At 33.9% G+C, this 21,938-nt stretch overlaps 2 protein-coding genes across 2 annotated transcripts; both read left to right on the plus strand.

Annotated features, from left to right (window-relative positions):
• Positions 1–3,225: 3,225 nt before the first annotated feature.
• Positions 3,226–3,783, plus strand: LOC127121719 (uncharacterized). The gene has a single exon (XM_051052165.1). The coding sequence runs from the start codon at positions 3,226–3,228 to the stop codon at positions 3,781–3,783; it is 558 nt and encodes a 185-aa protein (XP_050908122.1).
• A 243-nt stretch (positions 3,784–4,026) lies between these two features.
• On the plus strand, positions 4,027–4,905 carry LOC127121720 (uncharacterized). The gene is made up of 2 exons (XM_051052166.1): positions 4,027–4,333; positions 4,439–4,905. The coding sequence occupies exons 1-2, from the start codon at positions 4,027–4,029 to the stop codon at positions 4,903–4,905; spliced, it is 774 nt and encodes a 257-aa protein (XP_050908123.1).
• Positions 4,906–21,938: the final 17,033 nt, after the last annotated feature.

Consider the following 21,938-nt stretch of genomic DNA (forward strand, 5'->3'; position numbering starts at 1 on the left):
TCTGCATATGCTTTGTTGTTTATTGTAATATTTTGCAAGTCTTGTTTTGTTTGTTAAAGTATTTTCAAAAATATCAAACTTGTTGCGAATAATCCACTAACACTCCAATTACTCAACTAGCTTTGAGTTCGCAATTGTTTCTTTCGACTGATTTAATCTTTCTTGTATAGCAAGAGTTCAATAACTTCATCAATTTTTTTGGGTCTCAATTTGTTAAAACAAAAGCCACATGATCATAGCTTGTTAAGGGAGTCTAGATATACATTTTTTTTAGAAATATCTTAACATTTTAAGGGGATGATCCTTAATAGTCTTTCATTCTTAAGATAGACATTAATTCTTTTAGTTTAACTTCTTTAACTTGGATCTCTCCATTTGAAATTTAAATTTTTTTTGATATGTTTTTTTTCCCTGACTGTCATCTTTCAAGGATGTTTTTTTTAAAGGATATCAGAAAAATTAACAACCTTTATTTCAAACTACAAGGAATTAGTTTACTAAACGTAATATGTATGAATTCTTCCATAATCATTATCTTTTAGAAAAGAAGTCAAGGATTTTACATTACAGTTTTTATAGATCATGCATATTGAAAATTTAAGGAAAGAAGTAGACAACAAAATTATTGATTTCAAAACTGGATATTGTCTTCCGTGGAAAGAAAAAAAAATCTTAGATTCTATTTTATATTCCTTTAGATTGATTATGTCCATCTCTATGAGGTAACTTGTTCCTTTTTTATGGGATTTATGTTTTTTAATTATCCTATACCTTTTTGACTATGATAAAGGGAGAGAAATATACTTTTAAGGTGAGTAAAATATGTTGGACTTAGACTTGACAAGCAAGAAGAGGGGAGGGGTGGTGAATTGCGTGGTTTGAAAAAAATTGATTTTAGTTTTTTTTAGGAATTAAATCAGTTAAAAAATATTTTGAAAAATTTGGTAGTAGAAAAAATTAAAAAGCACAAAATAAATTGCAGAGATTAAAAGAGTTTAAGGAAAAAGAAGGACACCAAGAATTATAAAGGTTCGTCAAAACAAAATGACTTACTATTCTCCCCAAGAATTGAATTTGAATGTTTTCAATAATACTTTGAGAGCTTTTAGCAGGAAAGACTCACGAACCCCCTTATATAAGGAATGTTGGTTGAGCTTCAACCAAAATATACAAGACGATGGATGTGAGAATTTGCGTCTTTCCTTCGGAATAAGATTGAGAGTGAAAGGGACAATCTTCTTCTCCAAATAGTGGATTGAAGCGGTTAGTCTTCTGTCAACAAACAAGGACCTTTGAGCGGTTAGTCTTCAAGTTCAAAAAATCTTTGAATTTAAGTTGCAAGAGCGTTCAAGCCATAAGTATCCGTCTTCTCTTCAAAATACTTGTAAATATTCAAATCATTTTCATAAGTAAGTTGGAAGAAAAAGGCTACCTGGATGAAATATCCAGTCGTAATCCCGAATATTAGGCACAAGTTATAAGAGCTTGCAAGCCATAAGTATTCGTCTTCTCTTCAAAATACTTGTAAATATTCAAACTTCTTTTTTCAATAAAATTGAAAGAAAAAGATTACCTGGATGAAAGGTCCAGACGTAGTCCCGAGTATTAGATCCAAGTTGTAAGAGCTTGCAAGTCATAAATACTCGTCTTTCAAGCCCAAAAATATATTTAACCAATCAAAACTCTTCTTTTCGCCGCCGTGTGATCTTCAAAACCTTTTCATAAACGAAAAACATCTTGTCTTAAGATGATGCAAAACAATGCTTCATCCACAATTGTTGAGCTGAGATAAGTGACGTTTTTTCGAATGTTGATTTGTAAATCCATTTGCTGTGTTGTATACGTCCACTCCTCATCTGTTTTGGGTAAAACAATATTTCTCGTCGATTAATACAAGATAGCTTTTGCTCAAATCGACCAACAAACAAACATTTTTTACCCAGAACTACGTAAGCCTTGAGTTCTTTATTGAGATACATAGGAGCAGGATTGTGAAATCTTGTCAGGCCCATTAATAAAAAACTTAGGTTTAGTCCCCTTTGTTGCAAAAATTCAAAAATATCTTCTCTTTTCTTTTGATCCTATTATTCTTTCCTTCATAATAACTTGAGAAGCCTAACATTTCAAGCTAAGACTAACGCGCGTAATTAACCTAATGGTTCCTGTTAAGTACAACGAACGTGAGGGGTGCTAATACCTTCCCCTTGCGTAATTGACTCCCGAACCCTAATTTGGTTGCGACGACCATAATCTTTGTCGTTCTTTCTTGGGTTTTATCGATATTTCCCCTTTCCTTTTTAGGAATAAATATATGTTCAATGGCGACTCTGTTTAGTCCATCATGCGAGCGTGCGATTGCGTTTCGTTAGGCTGTGTTCTTATTTTTCGAGGTGCGACAGCTTGCCCTAGACATAGGTCTGCTTAGGGATTGGTGTTTCTTGAATCTGAATAATGATCTTGTTTTGAGTTGCGAGAACTCAGGTGCATGTTGCCATACATTGCGAGTTAGTTCCCCATCACTTAAGTCTTCTCTCCCTTGTTGACTTAAGTTGGATATTGATTAGAAAATCCTATATAGTCGAGTGGATCCATAAGATATGGAACCCACTGAGGTTATTATCTCATCCCATGTTGTTGATTATTTTTCAGGTGGTTCTGAGCAGGCGAAGGGTAAGGACAAGATAGAGTTATGTCTTGTTTACCTGATGTGTGGATGGCTACTCCATTGTGTATATAGTTTTGAGATCATTGTATAATGATCTAGCTCCTAGTTTTTATTTTGGGCACTTTTGTGTACGTTTTGTGCCATGTTATGTTTCTTTTGGACATGTAAATATGTACACTGTTGCCTCTAGGCGCTTATGTATTTCAGTACCAGTATTATACTATGTATAATATGTATTATAGACATGTATTATATGTGGGTGTTACAATTGGTATCAGAGCAGGTCGTATCCTCGACCTAGCCATGAGATATTATAAGTATTTCTTTCTGCCTCATATGTGGGTTGTCATCATTGTCCTCGGTGTTATATTCATAGTATTGAGCCTGATCAACTTAATTCTATTTGTATGACATTCAGGATCATGGCCGACAGACGCAGAGGTCATGGTAGACCTAGAACTCAGAATTCACACTCTGAACCACCAAGTGGTAGTGAAGGTTTTCAATGACCCTAGTTTGTGCAAAAGATGCAACAACAATAGAATCAATTCATGCAACAAATGATGCAACAGTGGAATGGTGGTCTTCATCCTCAAGGGGTTCCACAAGAAGCTGTAGGTGGTAGTTTCCGGGATTTCTTTCGCATGAATCCTCCTGAGTTCCATGGTGGATTAAATCCCGTGAAAGCTCATGAGTGGATAACCAGCATGGAAAGGATTTTTCAGGTAGTGCATTGTAGTGAAGAGAATAAGGTTGTGTTTGCTTCTCACATGATGAAGGGTCCCGCTGTGAGATGGTGGGAGAGTGCGTCGACTCTTATGACCAATCAAGGGGTACCTAGAGATTGGGAGAATTTTAAGACTACTTTCCTGGATAAGTATTTTCCTATCTCTTTGAGGACTCGGAAAGAATTTGAGTTTCAGCAGTTTAGACAGGGTACTATGACAGTAGTTGTGTATGCTAAGAAGTTCAAAGATAAAGCTGCTTATTCTAGACAGGCCGCGTATGCACCACATGAGAAATGGAAGATCGGTAAATTCCTTTTTGGTCTAAGAGGTGAAATTTCTCATAGTGTTTCTCAAAGGGAATTCACTACTTATGATGAATTGTTAAGGTAATGTTATGTGGCTGAGAACAGTTTGAAGAAAGTTTAAGAAGAAAGGGATCAGTATAGGAGTGGACAGAAGGACCAAGGGAGGCCAGGTAACCAGTTTAGGCCTAGAACTCAAGCTTTCAGGGGAAAACAAGTGCAACATGCAAGACCTAACCATCCTCCGCAATGTCAAGTATGTAAGAGGTCTCATTTTGTAAGATGTGTTGGAAGTGGAATTAAGTGTTTTACTTGTCAGAGGGAGGGATACATGGCTACAGATTGTCCTCATAATAAGAATCAGATGCAGGGGAGGAGCACCGGTCGAGTTTATACTTTGGATGCAAGGAAGGCTAAGAGCAACAATACCTTAATCGCTGGTACGTGTCTCGTCAATGATCATCCTTGTTTTGTATTGTTTGATTGTGGGGCAACACACTCTTTTGTATCAATTCAGTGCATGAAGCGTCTTGGCTTGCAAGCAATTCCCTTGTCTCCTCCTATGGTGGTTACTACCGTAATGGATGATGTGGTTGAGACACCGTTGATTTGTGAAAATTGTTCGCTCTCGGTGAATGGTAGAATTTTCCAGATTGATCTCATTTGTTTACCACTTAAGAAGGTTGATGTGGTTTTGGGGATGGATTGACTTTCCTCTAATTCGGTGTTTATTGGATGTGAAGAGAAGTTGATTATCATTTCGTCTAGTGAAGCTACTCCAAAGGATGCATTAACTACTATCTTGGAAGGTACGGTTGGCATGGTTAATTTCTTATTTGAGAAGGAAAAGTCAGTTCTCTTGGTTCTCACCAAGGAATCTAGAGACAATCTGAATGTCACACAAATTCCTATCGTTTGTGAATTTCTGGAAGTTTTTCCTGAGGATATCACTTCTCTTCCTCCCGAAAGGGAAGTGGAATTCTCTATTGATCTGATACCTGGGACGGCTCCAATCTCCGTTTCTCCGTATTGTATGGCGCCACTCGAGTTGAGAGAGTTGAAGGATCAATTGGAAGAGTTGTTAACCAAGCATTTCATCCGACCAAGTGTCTCACCATGGGGAGCTCCAGTGTTATTAGTAAAGAAGAATCTGCCAAGGATAGACGATTTGTTAGATCATCGATTAATTTGGTTCAGTTTTATTTTTTAAAAATAGTGAAAATCAAACCGAACCAAATTGATGTAGATTTGAGTGATGTGGAACTTTTTTTATTGAATATTTATCCAAGCCAAACTATTACACCTCTAGCTAGATCAAACTCAATCCAAAGATCCGTTCCAACCCAATAGTTTGGGTTGGTCTCATCCATGTCTCATATAAAAAAGATAAAAAGACAATTCAAATATAGATCCATTATCGAGTCGAGATGAGTTCTAATTCACCTTCAGGTTATCCGACTCGTCCTATTATTATGCAAGCATTTCGTAACATTGACTTCTTCAATAGCTTATTCTGATACACCAAAAAACAATGTAAAAACTTTTCCACTTCCCAATTTATATTTTTATCACTTCACAAAACTCTATATTTTATTTTTATTTTTTATTTCATATCATGTACACCCTCCGGTCACTACTATAATAAAAAAAACTTTTTGGGATTCATTTAATAAATAATATATTTGGTCATCATTATATATCAGATACATCAATTATTAATTACTCAATTAATTTAAATTTGTTGTTGTTGCTTATAATAGTGATCATAATGTGTAGTACTTATCATTTTTTTTAAAACATAATTTCTTTTAAATAATTGTTATTAAATATTTGAGTTTTATTTCAAAATATTCTAATAAAAAAAATCTATCATCAACAAGTCATGATACTTTTGTTTTAAAATAAAATTATTTAAATATATGTTTTAAAATGCAATAATTAATATTTTTTAATAAAGTGACTAAAAAAATCAATTTCATACATTTTATGTCAATCCGATTTTGTTTTAAATTAATATGGTTTTATCTTTCCCATAGATTATCGAGTTTGTTGGATTCCGGATTTTTTGGAGGGGATGTGAGAGAAAAAATATTTTAAAGTGTTTGGTTCAATATTTCATGAAAGGGGAGAGAAGGGGAGGGGATCATAATTCCTCGTAGAGTAATTTTATGTTTTGTTCATCACCTACAATCATGGTTGCTTGCATTTTTGTAAATCAACATTTTTAATTTTATGGTTTCACATAAACTTTTTTTATTTTCATTATAATGATTATATATATATTTATTTTGTTTTCGTGTTTTTTATTTTATTCTTTTTATTATTTTTTATTTATTAACTTTTAAATTTTGATATCATTTTTTAATTATTAATTTTTAAATTTTGGTATCATTTTTTAATTATTTTAAAAATTTTCTATATAATAATTTTTTTAAAATTTTATTGTATTCAGTTATTTTTTAAAATTATATATTATTATTGTTATGTTTTTATAAAATACTTTATAATCTTCTCTTATTCAATATATATATTTTGTTAAAAAACTTTAAGTTTATGAATGATAAATATTCTTATATTTCGTTAATAAATTTGTGTTCAACTTATGAATTGAAAATATAAGGATTCTTATGATAAAATTACAAGGATAAAAAAGTAAATTAGTTTCAAAATACCTCATTTTCCCTTATGAACCAAACATGTTTGTAATTAAAATCTCTCTCTTCTCCTCCCTTTAATAAAATAAAAATATTAATCATTAAATTGTATTCAATTTAGAACTATAATTTGGATTGTATTTGTATCTTGATCCATCCCTTTGTTCTATAAATTCAAAGTAACAACTAAACATAGATGGTATGAATTGTTCAAACTACATTTTAATTAGTGATGCGTTTCAATAACATAATGGACCTAACTTTTCCAAAACGGATAATATGCCACAATACTAGTAATAAAACCAACCTAATATGATGATCGAACCTAACTTCCATTTAAGTAAAACTATTTATAACACAATTTGACAAAGTTTCCAAATAGATTGCACATGTTAAAACGTTCTCAAATAGGTGTACTATTGCATATCATCTTCACAAACATGTGCTCAAAAACTTGTTGACTGTATTAGTATGACTCTATGTGTTATTTAAGAGAAAGAAGAGTGCAACTTTATGACTATTTTCTCTGTCTAACTAAAATTGATATTAAATTGATAGAAATGATACTTTCTGAAATAGTTTTCATAGGTCGAGAAAAACGTGTTTGAAATGAACTTGTGCATGATTTAAATTTAGTTCTAAATAATTATTACAAAGAAATACCAACAACATATTACCAAATATCTTTTGTTATAAATATAATTTAAATAAATTTATTTATATAAACGTTTATTTTGATTAGGGATGGAAATGAGTCGAGTCGAGTTGAACCCGTCGTCAGCTCGACTCGACTCGATAAAAATTGGTTTAGCTCGAAACTTGACTCGAGTTCGACACGAACTTTTTTTTAAGCTCGAACTCGACTCGCTTTAAGTTCTTGAACAACTCGGTTCAACTCGTTAGGAGTCAGTTCGTTAGATTCAGTTTGTTTACTTCATGGACTAAAAAGTCATTTTTTAAAGTTTAAATTTTTTTATTATATTTGACATTTTAAATTATTCTTTTTAAAGGAAAAATATTAAAACAAAATAAAGTTTTCAAGAGATAAATTTAAAAGTCTAATTCAAGAACTATTCTTTTTGAGTTTAAGTTTGTCTCAAAAACTATTACAAATATAATAAAACAGTACAACAAAAACTATTAGAAATTGATACATTCCCATCACAAAATGATTATTCAACTTCAATCTTCATTACACCAACGGTCAACTGATTTACTGTCATAGCTAGTAAGGAAAGGATAACCTCCAAGATGGATGGGGATAATTTTTAAGCCAATTAAATTCATATATCAGAATACCAACACAACATTAAAATTCATATATCAGAAGTATTTTACTTTGTATAAAAAAATGTCACAAGTATTTTTTAAAATATTTAATTTGATAAGTTAAAAGGTTAAAATCTATACATTATTTTTTTAAATGATACTATTGATATATATATATATATATATATATATATATATATATATATATATATATATATATATATATATATATATATATATATATATATATATATATATATATATATATATATATATATATATATATATATATATATATATATATATATATATATATATATATATATATATATATATATATATATATATATATATATATATATATATATATATATAACCGAGTCGACTCATGAACCTAACGAGTCGAACTATACATAGCTCAAGTTCAACTCATTTATTTTATGAACTTAGTTTTGAGCTCAAGTTCGACTCATTTGGTTCATAAACCAAGTCCAACGAATTAATTATCGAATCGAATCTCAAACTATTTTCGAATTGGTTTGGTTCATTTCTAGCCCTAATTTTAATAAACATTTGTGATATAAATTACAAATAAATTATCTATCAAATAGACCTTGTGTTTATGAATTAAAAAAAAACTGTATTTATATATGATGTATGCGTTTTTTTTTGTGTTTAAATAGTTTTTCTCTGATTATTAATATCGATTTAATAAATAATAACTTTTACCCTTTTTAAAATACTTTAATAAAATTTAATACAAATATGATAATTAACACACATTCCTTCACAAATTATATTAGGAATATTCACAACAGTTTCTAATTTTAGCTCTTTAAGAGCATTTTTAATAGTTTTTTCAATAAAAATATATATATATTGAATTTTGTACAATATTAATAAAATGATTTCTACAAAATAATTTCATACATCAACCACTCATAGATGTTTTGTCTAATGGATGATAAAATATTTTATTAAGAACTAAATATGAATAATGATAATGTATCTCGTATTAGACTTAATTTGTCATGTTAAATTTCTCCAATATAAAAAATAGTTAATCATTTGTTTATGAAACTCACATAGATATCATCATTGAAGATATTTTAAGAGAGTTTATATATGATCAGATCAAATGATATTAATGTGTCAAATTTAATAATATGACATTTTCGATAATTCTTTATCATATATTCGTATAAAAAAAATCACCATTGGATTGAAATTTATTATTATATAGATCATCTCTATAAAATTTAACATCAATCAAATATCATTTGATATGTTAAAGAGAATGATCAAAATTAACAATTTTGTTAAAGTTTTGTAAGGCGTTAATTTTTATGAATTTTGTTGACATATCAAATGATTTTCGATTGATGTTAAATTTTATATAGATGATCTATATGATAATAACTTTAATGATAAATTTTGTTATATGTAAAGAGTTATCAGATGAGTTATGTTATTAAATTTGACACCTTGGTGTCATTTTATCATGACTATTATATATATATATATATATATATATATATATATATATATATATATATATATATATATATATATATATATATATATATATATATATATATATATATATAATGTTATTATTTAATAAACACTCTATTTATATTTATACAATCCAACACCTCAATTTTTAACCATTTAGACTAATAATTCTTATTATTAGGGTTGTCTCAAATAATTTGGAAGTCCTATTTTAATTTTTAAAATTAATTTTTTAATTAAAAACGCATAATATTTTTTTACGTTATCTTTTGCAATAACTTATGGACATGTTAAATAAAAACTAATGATAAAATTGGACTAAATTTATTGTGTGACAAAAATGAATGTTGATAAAATATATATAGAAATTTTTTTCATTTATGTTTCGTTCAGAAAACATAAATGAGTTGAGAAACTGTGGTGACGAAGGTCCAAGGCTTCAGATGCGATGGAACGAGAGGGCTTGCAAAGTTAGCATTCCAACATTCAAGTCAATATGTGAGAAAGAAGAGAAATGTGAAATTGAATTTGAAATTGGTTACCTCAATTTAGCGCATATGATCAACCCACAAGAGTTGATATGATCAGCCCACAAGAGTTTCCCCTCAAGCCCTTGTTCGTGTGTAGCAAGACGAGGGCTTGTCATGTCAGCCTCAGATGTCGACTACTTCGCTAATCACCTTTGGACGGGCGAAAGGAAAACGTCTCATTTTCTTGGGAATTCGTGCATTTAATGCTCCATACTTCAAATGTCTTTTCGAAAGTGTCATCGTTGCAATTCTTGGAAACTGAAACACTCAAGTTTTATGTGTGAGTGGTTTGACATGTTTGGTAGACTCTTTTGCATGTTAGATAATAGTTTCTGAAAAATCATTACTACTTCCTTTGAGTTATTTATTTAGGTTCGCAATCTCCTTTTTCCTTTGTATTCTCACTTCTTGTATCTGAAAAGTTAGTGCATTATGGTTAAGAAATCACAGAAGAATACTCCTGATTGATGAAAAATTACTTGCTTCGATTCCCAGCACCAAGATTTTTTTTGTATTTTTTGTTAAAAAAAAGGGTTTGTCCTTATACTTTTATAAATATATTAATATTAAAATACTTATTACCATATATATTACTAGAAACCGTTGTGAATAGTACTTACATTTTATTATAGTTTTTGTTAACAGCTACGGTGATAAATTTTACAAATATATAAGCGAAGTTATCAAGATTTTTCACAAAATAGTCGTCATTCTCAAAACAAAAGTCTAACATATCTCTCTCTTTCACATGCAACAAACTCGTCTTCATAAACCTCTTCCTCTCAACATGAATCAAAATTTTGAATATTTATCTAACCAATCTAGTGGGAGCGTACATATCAAAGAAATTGAGGTTCATAAGGATGTTGGTGATATGATTGAGTTTTGGTTAAATAAGGCTAAGGAAGCAGGAGATGTTAGGAATAACATCACCATTGTTGAAACTTCTAGTGGGTCACCTAACACTAAGAAGATAATAATCACCAATTTGAATCCTGAGAAGATAAGAAAGATAGAAGTTGTTGTTGAAGAGCTAATGGAATCAAGTAACTCCGATTCAAATAAAGACTAGGATAACTTCTTGGATTCGATTAGGCATGAAGACTGAAGGCTTCAATGGTAAAAAGAGACTTTGATCCTAAAGAGTTAAGTTTTTCTTTCAGTTTGATGACCCTTGTATCTGGGTATATTTTATTTCTATTTTTAAAGGCTCTATAACCTCATTGAACTTATGTACAATAACATATCTAATGCTTGTGTATCCGTGGATGCTGTTCTAGTTGTTCTTCTCATATTTTGGTGTGTATGTGCTAACATACTAAGGGTTGAATAACAACCGCCTGAATTTTTTGTTATTTTATAGGCTTATAAATATATTAATATTAAAATATTTATTACCAGGAACCGTTATGAATAGTACTTACATTTTATTATGGTTTTTGTTAACAGTCATGGTTATAAGTTTTACATATATGTAAGTGAAGTTATCAAGCTTTCGTGCAGAATAGTTGTCACTCTTAAAATAAAACCCTAACATCTCTCTCTTTCATATGCAGTAAAATCGTCCTCATAGTCTTTCATATTAAAAGGTAGTCAAGTTCACACGCTTCATCATTCTTTTTCTTTTTCATAAGCTTTCTTCCATGTTATTCATACACTTTATTCCATTTTTCTGTGTATAGGTTCTTCCATATATCTTTGTTTTTCATACGCTTTCTTCTTTATCGTCCTGCTTTCACCTGACATAATTTTCGTGTTTTTTGGGTTATCTGAGTTACCACCTTTGTTCCATGTGCTACTATGGAGAAACTATATAAGAAGAACGTCTTCATTTTCTACGAATCTTTTCAATGAAAGGTATGTTCGTGAAACATTTTATGGGTTGATATGTTGTTGTATATTATTGTGGTTTTGTTGATAAATGTTGTGTATGTTATTGTTGTTGATAAATGTTTCTTAGATCAAAAAAAAAATAATACTAAGTCACAAAGTATGGGTGTGGTTCATAAATGGTTTGTGTTGTTATGGAGAAACAATACAAGAAGAATGAAGCTATTGACGAAGCTTCATCCGACTTTTATTTTTTCTTCATGGAAACACAAAGTAGACCAACTTCAGTTAATTCTAAGATAAGTAGATCATTTCTTCGTCTTCATTTTCCATGAATCTTTTCATTAAAAGGTACGTTCGTGAAACATTTTATGAGTTAATATATTATTGTATGTTATTGTTGTTTTGTTGATAAATATTGATAAATATTTTTGTATGTTGTTGTTGTTTATAAATGTTTCTCATAACAAAAAAAAACATTGTTAATCACAAGAAAAAACCTTCTTGCGACTTAACAATATTTTATTTGTGTGAATCTTACAATGTTAATTTTTTTATGCAGATTGATAGAAGATCCAGTTGAATTTATTATATCGTATGTTGATTTTTTGTTTCACAAACTCTTCATTGAAAATGCATTCATTTAAATTGATCTTGAAAATAATAATATGAAAATTAACTTATATTTTAAACCAACTTAGATCAATCAATGGTTTTCGAATTGCATGCATCTCATATTTCATCTCTTGCTCTTTAACATACAGAATGTGGTTCAATAACAAAAGTTATTCATAGCATTTATTCCTTATCTTCTAGTTTATTTTGAAAAGCGTAATTTTGTTGACTAATTCTGGCTCATCGTCCTCACTATCAACATCATTATTATTTTAAATGATGATGATTATTATGATGGCAATGATGATGAATCCAAACTAGTCAACAAATTGATGCTTTTCAATATAACAAGAAGAGAATGAACCGTTGTTATGACGAACTAAGGTCATTGAACCAAATTCTATATGTTAAAGAGCGAGAGATGAGTTATGAGATGCATGAAATTCCAAAAGCTATGGTTCGTTTAAGATGTTTTTCAAGAATAATTTAATTTATCGGATTATTATCTTCTATGTCAATTTGAATGGTTGTATTTGTTTAGTGAGGTGTAGGGAAAAACAAGCAACCCATATATTTTATAATAAACTCATGTATACATACAACAATGGTTATCTTTCATAACCATGGTGAAATGTTCATTTTATTCTATTTAAATTGCATTTGTTGGGTTTCGAACCAATGACCAAAATATGTATAAAAACAAATTTGTAAGATAGTTGTTGTGATATATATCGCACTACCTAGTTTATCACCATAGTCGTACAACCATCATTATATGTATTTTACAACCGTTATCATATATGCTTTTTGTAGTATTGGTGGTTTTGACGACACCTTTATCGATGTTGGCTTGTCTTCCTACTAGGGAATCTCGAGTCCTATCGAGGATTAAAGAATTATTGACAAGTATGACGATTGCGCCATTACCTTTTATGAGTGTACTTTCTCCATCATGGATCTTCGTCTTTCTTTCATTGCCTTTGAGATAGAAGTTCTGAAGAATTTGGTGATGGATCCTTCACAACTTCATTATGCTAGTTGGGCATATATGAAGGTTTACCAGTATTGGTGTGAATATCTGAAAGGAAAGCCCTCGTTGACCCTTTTCTTTCATCTCTTTAAATGTTGTCGTGACTCGGGCCCGAGGCGGTGAGGATATATATGTTTAGAACCAATTGTGTGCTGCTTTGAACATCTTTCAAAGTTACAACCTTTCAAAGATCGATTCTTCCTAGTCGCTCCCATTGGCCCCGAAGTGCATGCTACGGTTTGAGCCATTGGAGGTGGAGTGGAGGGAAGATGTGTTGATATGTTCCCTAAGTACTGGACTGAGGGTCACTTTTTTATGGGGAACAATACCTACATATACAAGTAAAAGGCTCTTTCTGACAAGGCTTTGTACCAAAAAGGCAAGTTGATGAATTTTATCCGTAATATGGGATACTTCAAAAAAGGTACCCTCGTGGAGGAATTCGAAAAGAAGCGCTTGAGGTGCCTTATTGACGTCCACTGCTGATAGGAGCCTACTCTTGGGAAGAGAGAAGGATCATCTTTGGTAAGTTTTAGAACTTCCAAGATCTTTTTATTTTTAATATGCATATCCAAGACATATATTCTTTATCTCAAATCGTATGCACATCATATGGATAATGAACTACAACTCTGACTTATAAGGCGAGGAATACATCTGACCAAAAGTGATGCTATTTTGAAGACCTACCGACTTTACTGAGTGTTCAGGGTCTAAATCCCCTTCCACTATTGATGGGTTTTATCTCCCATTTTATCGAGGGTAGTCGATCTTCTCCCTCGGACGAGAACTGTTCTTATTTGGCTAATCTGTCAGGGCCTGCTCTGGAAGAAGAATTGGCTACTTTGGCTCTCTCTACCTGGCATGCTTCTACAACTTTAGCCTTTGGTGGATCTAGCCACCTGGAGGCTCATTGTTCCTACTCACACCATGCTGAGAAACAACTACTGGATTAGGGTGTTCGCAAACTGAATCTTCAACAGGATAAATACTTGCAAGAAGTAGAGAAAGCTTATATCTCTCTTACCAGAATGATGGATGATTTTATCCCTCTTAATCTTACTGACTCTCTTGCTGGTCAGGTGAGTCATATGGTGAAGATCATGGAGAAGAAGAACCAGAATCTTGTTTCTATATGGGGAAGCTTGACATCTGCTCAAAGGGAATTAGAGTCTTTGTTCCCTCATAACTCTTCATTGACAAAGAAATTGGCCGACTATACGAGTTCTACCCTTGAGGAAGTGTTGTAATCGTTTGATAATGCCTTACAACAATTGGAACATTTTCATTGTCTTTTAACTATCTCCAAGGAACAAATTTGGCCGGATCAAGTAGTCTAATATGGAAAGACCGCTTCTATCGAGAAGTAGCCCTTCCGATTGAAGACTAAACTAACAAGTGTACTAGTCTCGTCGAAGTAATAAAATAATTCATCTTCGTAAGGATTGTGAATTTGAATAAGGTTATACTAATGCGGTTTAAAGATTAAAAAATGGGGTTTTAATTATGGTCGGTATGAAAACAACTCAGAGAAATGTCTCGGGGTAAAGTTCGATAAAGAAACGCGATTAGATCTTTATTTTGAATTCCCTAATTATACTTGTTGATGAATGTGTATCATATGAATAATAATAATGCGATAATTACACGACAAATTAACAAGACTACTACACTCAATTCCTTGATGTGAAGCTCACTAATTTAAATGATAACTCTCTAATTACTTAGGCAAATTAAAAGTAAAACTAGGTGTTGTTGGACAAGTGACTTCAAGCACAAGAGGGGGGGGGGGGGGGGGGGGGGGGTGAGTTGTGGTATTTAAAATTCGTGATTAATTTTATATCTTTATCAATTAAGATCGTGTTAGTAATTTTGATTGAGTGATTTATAGCGGGGGGAAAAAGCTGAAAGTAAATTGTAGAAATTAAAAGGATGAGGTTAGAGAGATTGCATCAAAGATTTATACAGGTTTGGTTGAACGGTTCCCTAGTTTTATCCCTAAAAGGTCTTCTTGAGAGTTTGACTAGAAACTTTGAACTTTTAAAGGTTATGCCCATGAACCTTAATACAATCTAACATTGATTTTCTTAGAGACTTATCCCTAACCAATATCAACTTTTACCCATGGCTAAGCTAATGAACCAATTAGAGATTTATGACTTATCTCAATAACAAAAAAAAAGCTTTTTCTGGCAAAGATTAAGAAACCAACCACATAGATTTTATAATTGGTTTATCTCACGAACCTAAGTCAATCTCCTAAGAGTATCACACTCTTCAGAATTTAACGACCAATATGACCACTTACAAAAATTTCTTCCTCACTGAAGGAGAATTGCGGTCCAAAACGCAGCGGAAATTAAAATTTTCTCCTTTAGAGATCCTTACGAATGGTCATGATCAGTGATAGAATATTTACCTCTTGTGACGGTTGAAACCTTTGGTGCAGATCTCTTGTGACGATCAAACCCTTTGATGCAGATCTCTTGTGACGATCAAACCCTTTGATGCAGATCCACTAAACGATCACGAACGTTGAACGATGACAACGTCTCTACTCAGTCCACACGAACGGGTTCCTTCAATCTCAGTGCTAGCTGGTACGAATGAAGGCTTTGAGTGAGAGAGAGAGAGAGAGAAAACGAAAATAATGCAACCGCCAATTTTGCTTCTGCACAAGGGTTCTATTTATAGAACCACTTGTGTGGGCTTCAAGCTAAAAAGCCCACTTAAGTGTATTTTGGCCCATATCTTATAATATGCCCAAAATCACTTAAGCCCATGGTACCTTACCATATTTCGTATTCTACTCAAGTACACCGTACCTTACGATGTTCTATAATTCACTTAAGGGTACCGTACCTTACGATATTCCTTAGTTACTCTATCTCTCATCAATCCGTCCTTTGTGTGTGACCCTGTAGGTTTTCGTGACGTTGGCAATTATATTAAATCACACATTTAACATAATAAACAGTGAGCGGTATCTAGCAACACATCACTGCTACCCAAGACACGAAAATGTCATGTGATCTGACAATTCCTTCTGTGATAATAATTATGTGTATAATTACCCTTTTGCCCTTATGTCTATATTGAACACAAGGCATAGACCGTGTCATCCTTGTCCAGTTCAATATTGGGCCCATAGACATTTATCCTGTTATGCAGGATGGGCAAATTCCATCTAGGTCACTCATGTCCCTCAGCATGCTTCGTGGAGTACCCATCAACTGTCGTTATGGTTATCCAGTTACGGACAACGTTGGATCAGCAATAAAGCACTCGACTCTACATCTAGGATCCATAGTGGTTTCAGGTCGAAGAGTGGAATACACTATTATCACCATGAGAATAACTTATGACACCTTGCATAACTTTCTATATAGTATTCTCATAGCGGGTCAATCCGGTATAAATATTACTCCTAATATTCATACCTATGTTTAAGACTTGATAACTCTTTATCCATGATCCATGAGATGTGATCATCAGTCTACAAACATAATAGTCTTAATGCTTTAATGTTATCCCACTTTACACTAAAGCTCGACTACGGATACTTTAGGAATATTGTCCTTATGTTTAATGTGTTCTCATGATTAAGTCACACTTAATACATTAAACGGACTATCTATTCCAGGGACTTTATTAATCAACCATAATAAAGAAAATGCCTTTTATTATTCGATACAAGTACCAAAATGTATTGGCCTCTAGGGCTTACACCAACAATCTCCCACTAGCACTAGAGCCAATCAGACATACCCCGTGTGCCCATTGATCTAGTATGGCCATCATGCTTCTGCTGCGCAAGAGGATTTGTCAGTGGGTCAACTATATTGTCAAGTGTAGGTACTTTATATATTTTCACATCTCCTCTATCTATTATCTCTCGAATGAGATGATAACGCCTAAGTATGTGTTTGGATCGTTGGTGAGATCTAGGCTCCTTGGCTTGTGCGATAGCACCATTGTTATCATATTAGAGACCAATGGGATCCACAATGCTAGGGACTATGCCAAGTTCACTAATGAATTTTTGATCCAAACAACTCCCTTTTCTGCATATGAGGCAGCAATATACTTGGCCTCGGTTGTAGAATCAGTAACTGTATCTTGCTTTGAACTTTTCAAGCTCACAGCGCCACCATTTCAGCAAAACACATAACCATTGGAATCATTCATATTAAAGCGTCTCAGCACCTTGTCTATGTACTCTGACTTAGGCCAAGCATTTCATGATCTATCTCTATAGATTCTGATTCCTAATATATAGGTTGCTTCACCTAGGTCCTTCGTAGAAAAGCATTTCCCCACCCAAGACTTTGCTTGTTGCAGGGTAGGGACATCGTTTCCAATAAGTAATATGTCATCTACATATAATACCAGGAATACGATCATGCTCCCACTAACCTTCTTGTAGACACAAGGCTCATCTTCGTTCTTGATGAATCCATACAGTTTTACTGTTTCATCAAGGCGAAGATTCCATGAGTAGGTCACAGGCTCATCTTGATCCATGAGTAATACATCACCTTGATCAGATATCCATATATCTCAGGTAGGTGACGTATCCTGCCTGACCTACGCTGGTCTTGTTCTACTTGAGCAGGTTGCTCTTACACAACCACTTGTGTTTCCTGCTCTAATTCCTCCATAGGTGTATCGATAATTTGTGATTCTTGAATTTCTCCAAGTTCTACTTTCCTCCCACTGATTCCTTTGGAATTAAAATCCCTCTCTAGGAAAACTCAGGTTCGAGCGACAAACATTTTGCCCTCAGAAGGATTGTAGAAATAATATCCTCTTGTTTCTTTAGGATACCCCCACAAATAAGCATTTGTCAGATTTGGGCTCAAGCTTAGTTGAAACTTGTCATTTCACATAAACCTCGCAACCCCAAATCTTTATGTGAGACATATGTGGTTTCTTACCACTCCATATCTCATATGGTGTCTTCTCAACCTTTTTGGATGGAACACGGTTAAGTGTGTAAGCTGTTGTCAATAGTGCATGTCCCCAAATGGAGTTTGGAAGATCGGCGTGACTCATCATGGATCGGACCATGTCTAACAGGGTTCGATTCCTTCTCTCAGACACACCATTCCATTGGGGTGTTCCAGGAGGAGTGAGTTGGGATAGGATCCCACACTCTTTCAGATGGTCATCAAACTCTAGGCTTAAATATTCACCACCTCGATCTGATTGAAGTGTTTTAATATTCTTACCTAGTTGGTTTTGTACTTCATTCTTGAATTCCTTGAACTTTTCAAAGGACTCTGATTTGTGTTTCATTAAATACACATAACCATATCTACTGAAATCATCAGTAAATGTGATGAAGTACTGAAAACCTCCTCTGGCTGGAATGTTCAGTGGTCCACATACATCATTATGTATGAGGGCCAAAAGATCATTAGCTCTTTCACCTTTTCCTGTGAATGGAGATTTTGTCATCTTCCAAGTACTTTGGGTAGTTTCTCTTCCAGTGTCCGGTCTTACCGCAATGGAAGCAGGTGCCTGCCTTTGTTATGCCTCCACTAGGCCTCAAAACAGTAATAGTGGGTCTGGGTTTTGCAACTTCCTTGCCTTTCCCTTTATCACCCTGCCTGGTGGGCCTTTTGTTCTGTCTCTTTCCATTTTCGATCATCAGAATGGACTTCCTTTTTGTCTTTAGATTCTGCTCGGCAGTTCTTAACATGGCGAGCAGTTCAGGAAGAGATTTGTCCATATCAATCATATTGAAATTTAGGACAAATTGACTGAAGCTATCTGGCAACGATTGCAAGACCAAATCAGTCGCAAGTTCCTTTCCGAGGGGAAAACTCAACCTTTCAAGCTTTTCCATATACCCAATCATCTTGAGCACATGGGGACTTATAGGGGCTCCCTCAGCTAACTTGCCTTAAAAAAAGGGTTTTTGAAACTTCAAACCTCTCATGCCTTGCTTGCTCTTGATAGAGCATCTTCATGTGTTCGATCATATCGAACGCTGTCATGTTCTCATGTTGCTTTTGCAACTCTGAGTTCATGACATCCAGCATGAGACAAGCAGTTTCATTGGCATCATCGACATGCTTCTTATAAGCATCTCTTTCTGCCTTAGGTGCAGAACTAGGAGGTTCCTCTTCAGGAACAGGTGTCTCCAAGACATACAGCTTTCTATTATGTTTGAGGACAATCCTCAGGTTTCGGTGTCAATCCAGAAAATTTGTCCCAGACAATTTTTCCTTATCAAGGATTGATCTCAAGATGTTGTTAGAGGTGTTTGCTGTCATGGTTATCTACATAAGGATTAAGAAAATATAAGTATCATTGACATATTTAATTAGGCCTTTAATCAAATATGCTCCCACTATTTTACTCAAAACAAATGACCCTCATCATTTGATTCGGAAAATTCCGTTGGAAGATTTTCTAGTGGGTCGAGATCCATATTTCACTTCGTTCTAAGTCCGCGTAGGCGGATTACACAAAACTAGGTTATTTAGGTAGGAACTCCTTCCAGTTGTATCTCATACAACTCTCGAAAATTTCAGTTGGGTGAATAACTCCTTATTCCAATCCATCATATGGATTATTCCCAACTCTTGCTTCTAAACATATATATAATCTTATTATAATTTGTTTAGTTAAGTTTGACCCATTGTTTTAACAGTTGGATATTACAATTATCCCATCGCACCTTACTAATATATAGATCATGCACCTCGCGTAGGCGAAACCTACATTATCCATTACTAGTCTTGATGAGTGTTAAAACTTGGAAAGCATAAACTTAATATTTTAGTTTGAGGGAATTGCAATTGTTATGATCTCACCGGCTTATTTATCATATAAATCGTCTCTCACATGCATCAACATACATTCACATGCATCAACATACATACACAATGAAACAGTTATGGCCCCTAGCGCAATTGTTCTCCCAAGCCAATGAGAGAACCTAAGCTAACCTAATAACGATCTAAGCTTCTCCAAGCAAGATCTTCAAGGTTGTCCTCCTTTAGTATTGAATTCTTCTCTAAGCTTCTCCAAGCAAGATCTTCAAGGTTGTCCTCCTTTGATCTTGAATTCTTCTCTTTCTTCATAACATTGTCTTTTTCTCTTTCTTCACAGTATTACATTCCAGAAGAAACTCGTTTTACATACGAGGGGTTGAGATGAGAAAATAAGTTACATTAAGAGATCAAAAGGAGAGGCACGACACGCAGGTCGTATTTAAAAAAAACCCAAAACAAAGTAAAGAAAGACTAAGGCCATAACTGATCACCACAAGGCAATAATAATAAACACATTGTTATTATTAAATTTTAATTCCTTTAATTAATTAAAACCAAATGAAATTTCGGCGACCGATCACACTACGCAGAGTTAGCCGGGGGTTCCGCTGCCCGATCAGCGGACGGGGTCAAGGGGCAGCGCCCTTGCGGGGTTGGAGGGGCAGCGCCCCTGTCCAAAATTTTAATGAACAATTCATTTGAAATGGACATTGTTTTTGCATCCACACAACTCTTGCGCAGACACAAAACAGAAACCCCAAAATTTTGACTCTGGGAGTGTGACGACCGTCACAGGCGTGTGACGACCGTCACAGGCAATGTGAGTGTGACGAGCGTCACAGGGTTGTTACGACCGTCACAGGTCAAAACAGAAATGCCTAAAATTCTGTGAGTCTGTTACGACCGTCACAGGTCAATCTATGGGTCTGTTACGAACGTCACGCGTCTTGTTACGACCGTTACGCATCCAGTTTGTTACGCTTGTCACACGAGCTTCACGCGGCCAATTAACAAACTTTGAAACAGTCAACACACGTGTTCCAAAAACCCTAAATTGACAACTCCTTGACGGCACAACCCTTGCGCCGTCACCAACCCTAATGCGCCAATTTCAGACCTTCAAACACACCTCGATTGTTGATTCAGTATGATTGATCAACAGGTCATTGCTTCACCATACTAATGTCGGATTCCGAAGCAAATGACCATTGATCGCTCAAAGGAAAACAATCATTTAGTGTTCGAATGAATGAAACAGAAACAGTATATCACATATACCGTACTTTGCATTAGGATTACTTATATCATATATAAGTTGATCGGTCTCAATTGCGTAACCTATGGACGATCGATGTATCGCTGCTTCACCATACTAATGTCGGATTCCGAAGCATAGTCAACATCAATCATCCAACTTATACACTCATGATGCCAAATTTAATTGCCCGTTTAATTAATTGATTCTTTCTGTCTTTTAATCATATTAATACAAAAATTAAACAGCTATCCGAGTCATGGTTTCGTAAGTGGCTCTGATACCACTGAAGGAGAATTGCGGTCCAAAACGCAGCGGAAATTAAAATTTTCTCCTTTAGAGATCCTTACGAATGGTCATGATCAGTGATAGAATATTTACCTCTTGTGACGGTTGAAACCTTTGGTGCAGATCTCTTGTGACGATCAAACCCTTTGATGCAAATCTCTTGTGACGATCAAACCCTTTGATGCAGATCCACTAAACGATCACGAACGTTGAACGATGACAACGTCTCTACTCAGTCCACACGAACGGGTTCCTTCAATCTCAGTGCTAGCTGGTACGAATGAAGGCTTTGAGTGAGAGAGAGAGAGAGAGAGAGAAAACGAAAATAATGCAACCGCCAATTTTGCTTCTGCACAAGGGTTCTATTTATAGAACCACTTGTGTGGGCTTCAAGCTAAAAAGCCCACTTAAGTGTATTTTGGCCCATATCTTATAATATGCCCAAAATCACTTAAGCCCATGGTACCTTACC

The sequence above is a fragment of the Lathyrus oleraceus genome, chromosome 2 (assembly GCF_024323335.1).
Source record: "Lathyrus oleraceus cultivar Zhongwan6 chromosome 2, CAAS_Psat_ZW6_1.0, whole genome shotgun sequence".
Lineage (NCBI taxonomy): Eukaryota > Viridiplantae > Streptophyta > Magnoliopsida > Fabales > Fabaceae > Lathyrus > Lathyrus oleraceus.

Bases quoted from the DNA above. Each gene is read 5' to 3' on its own strand.
- LOC127121719 (XM_051052165.1), top strand. From the start codon at position 3,226: ATGATGCAACAGTGGAATGGTGGTCTTCATCCTCAAGGGGTTCCACAA.
- LOC127121720 (XM_051052166.1), top strand. From the start codon at position 4,027: ATGGCTACAGATTGTCCTCATAATAAGAATCAGATGCAGGGGAGGAGC. The intron at 4,334-4,438 runs GTAGAATTTTCC...TTGGATGTGAAG, and splicing joins TTGTTCGCTCTCGGTGAATG to AGAAGTTGATTATCATTTCG.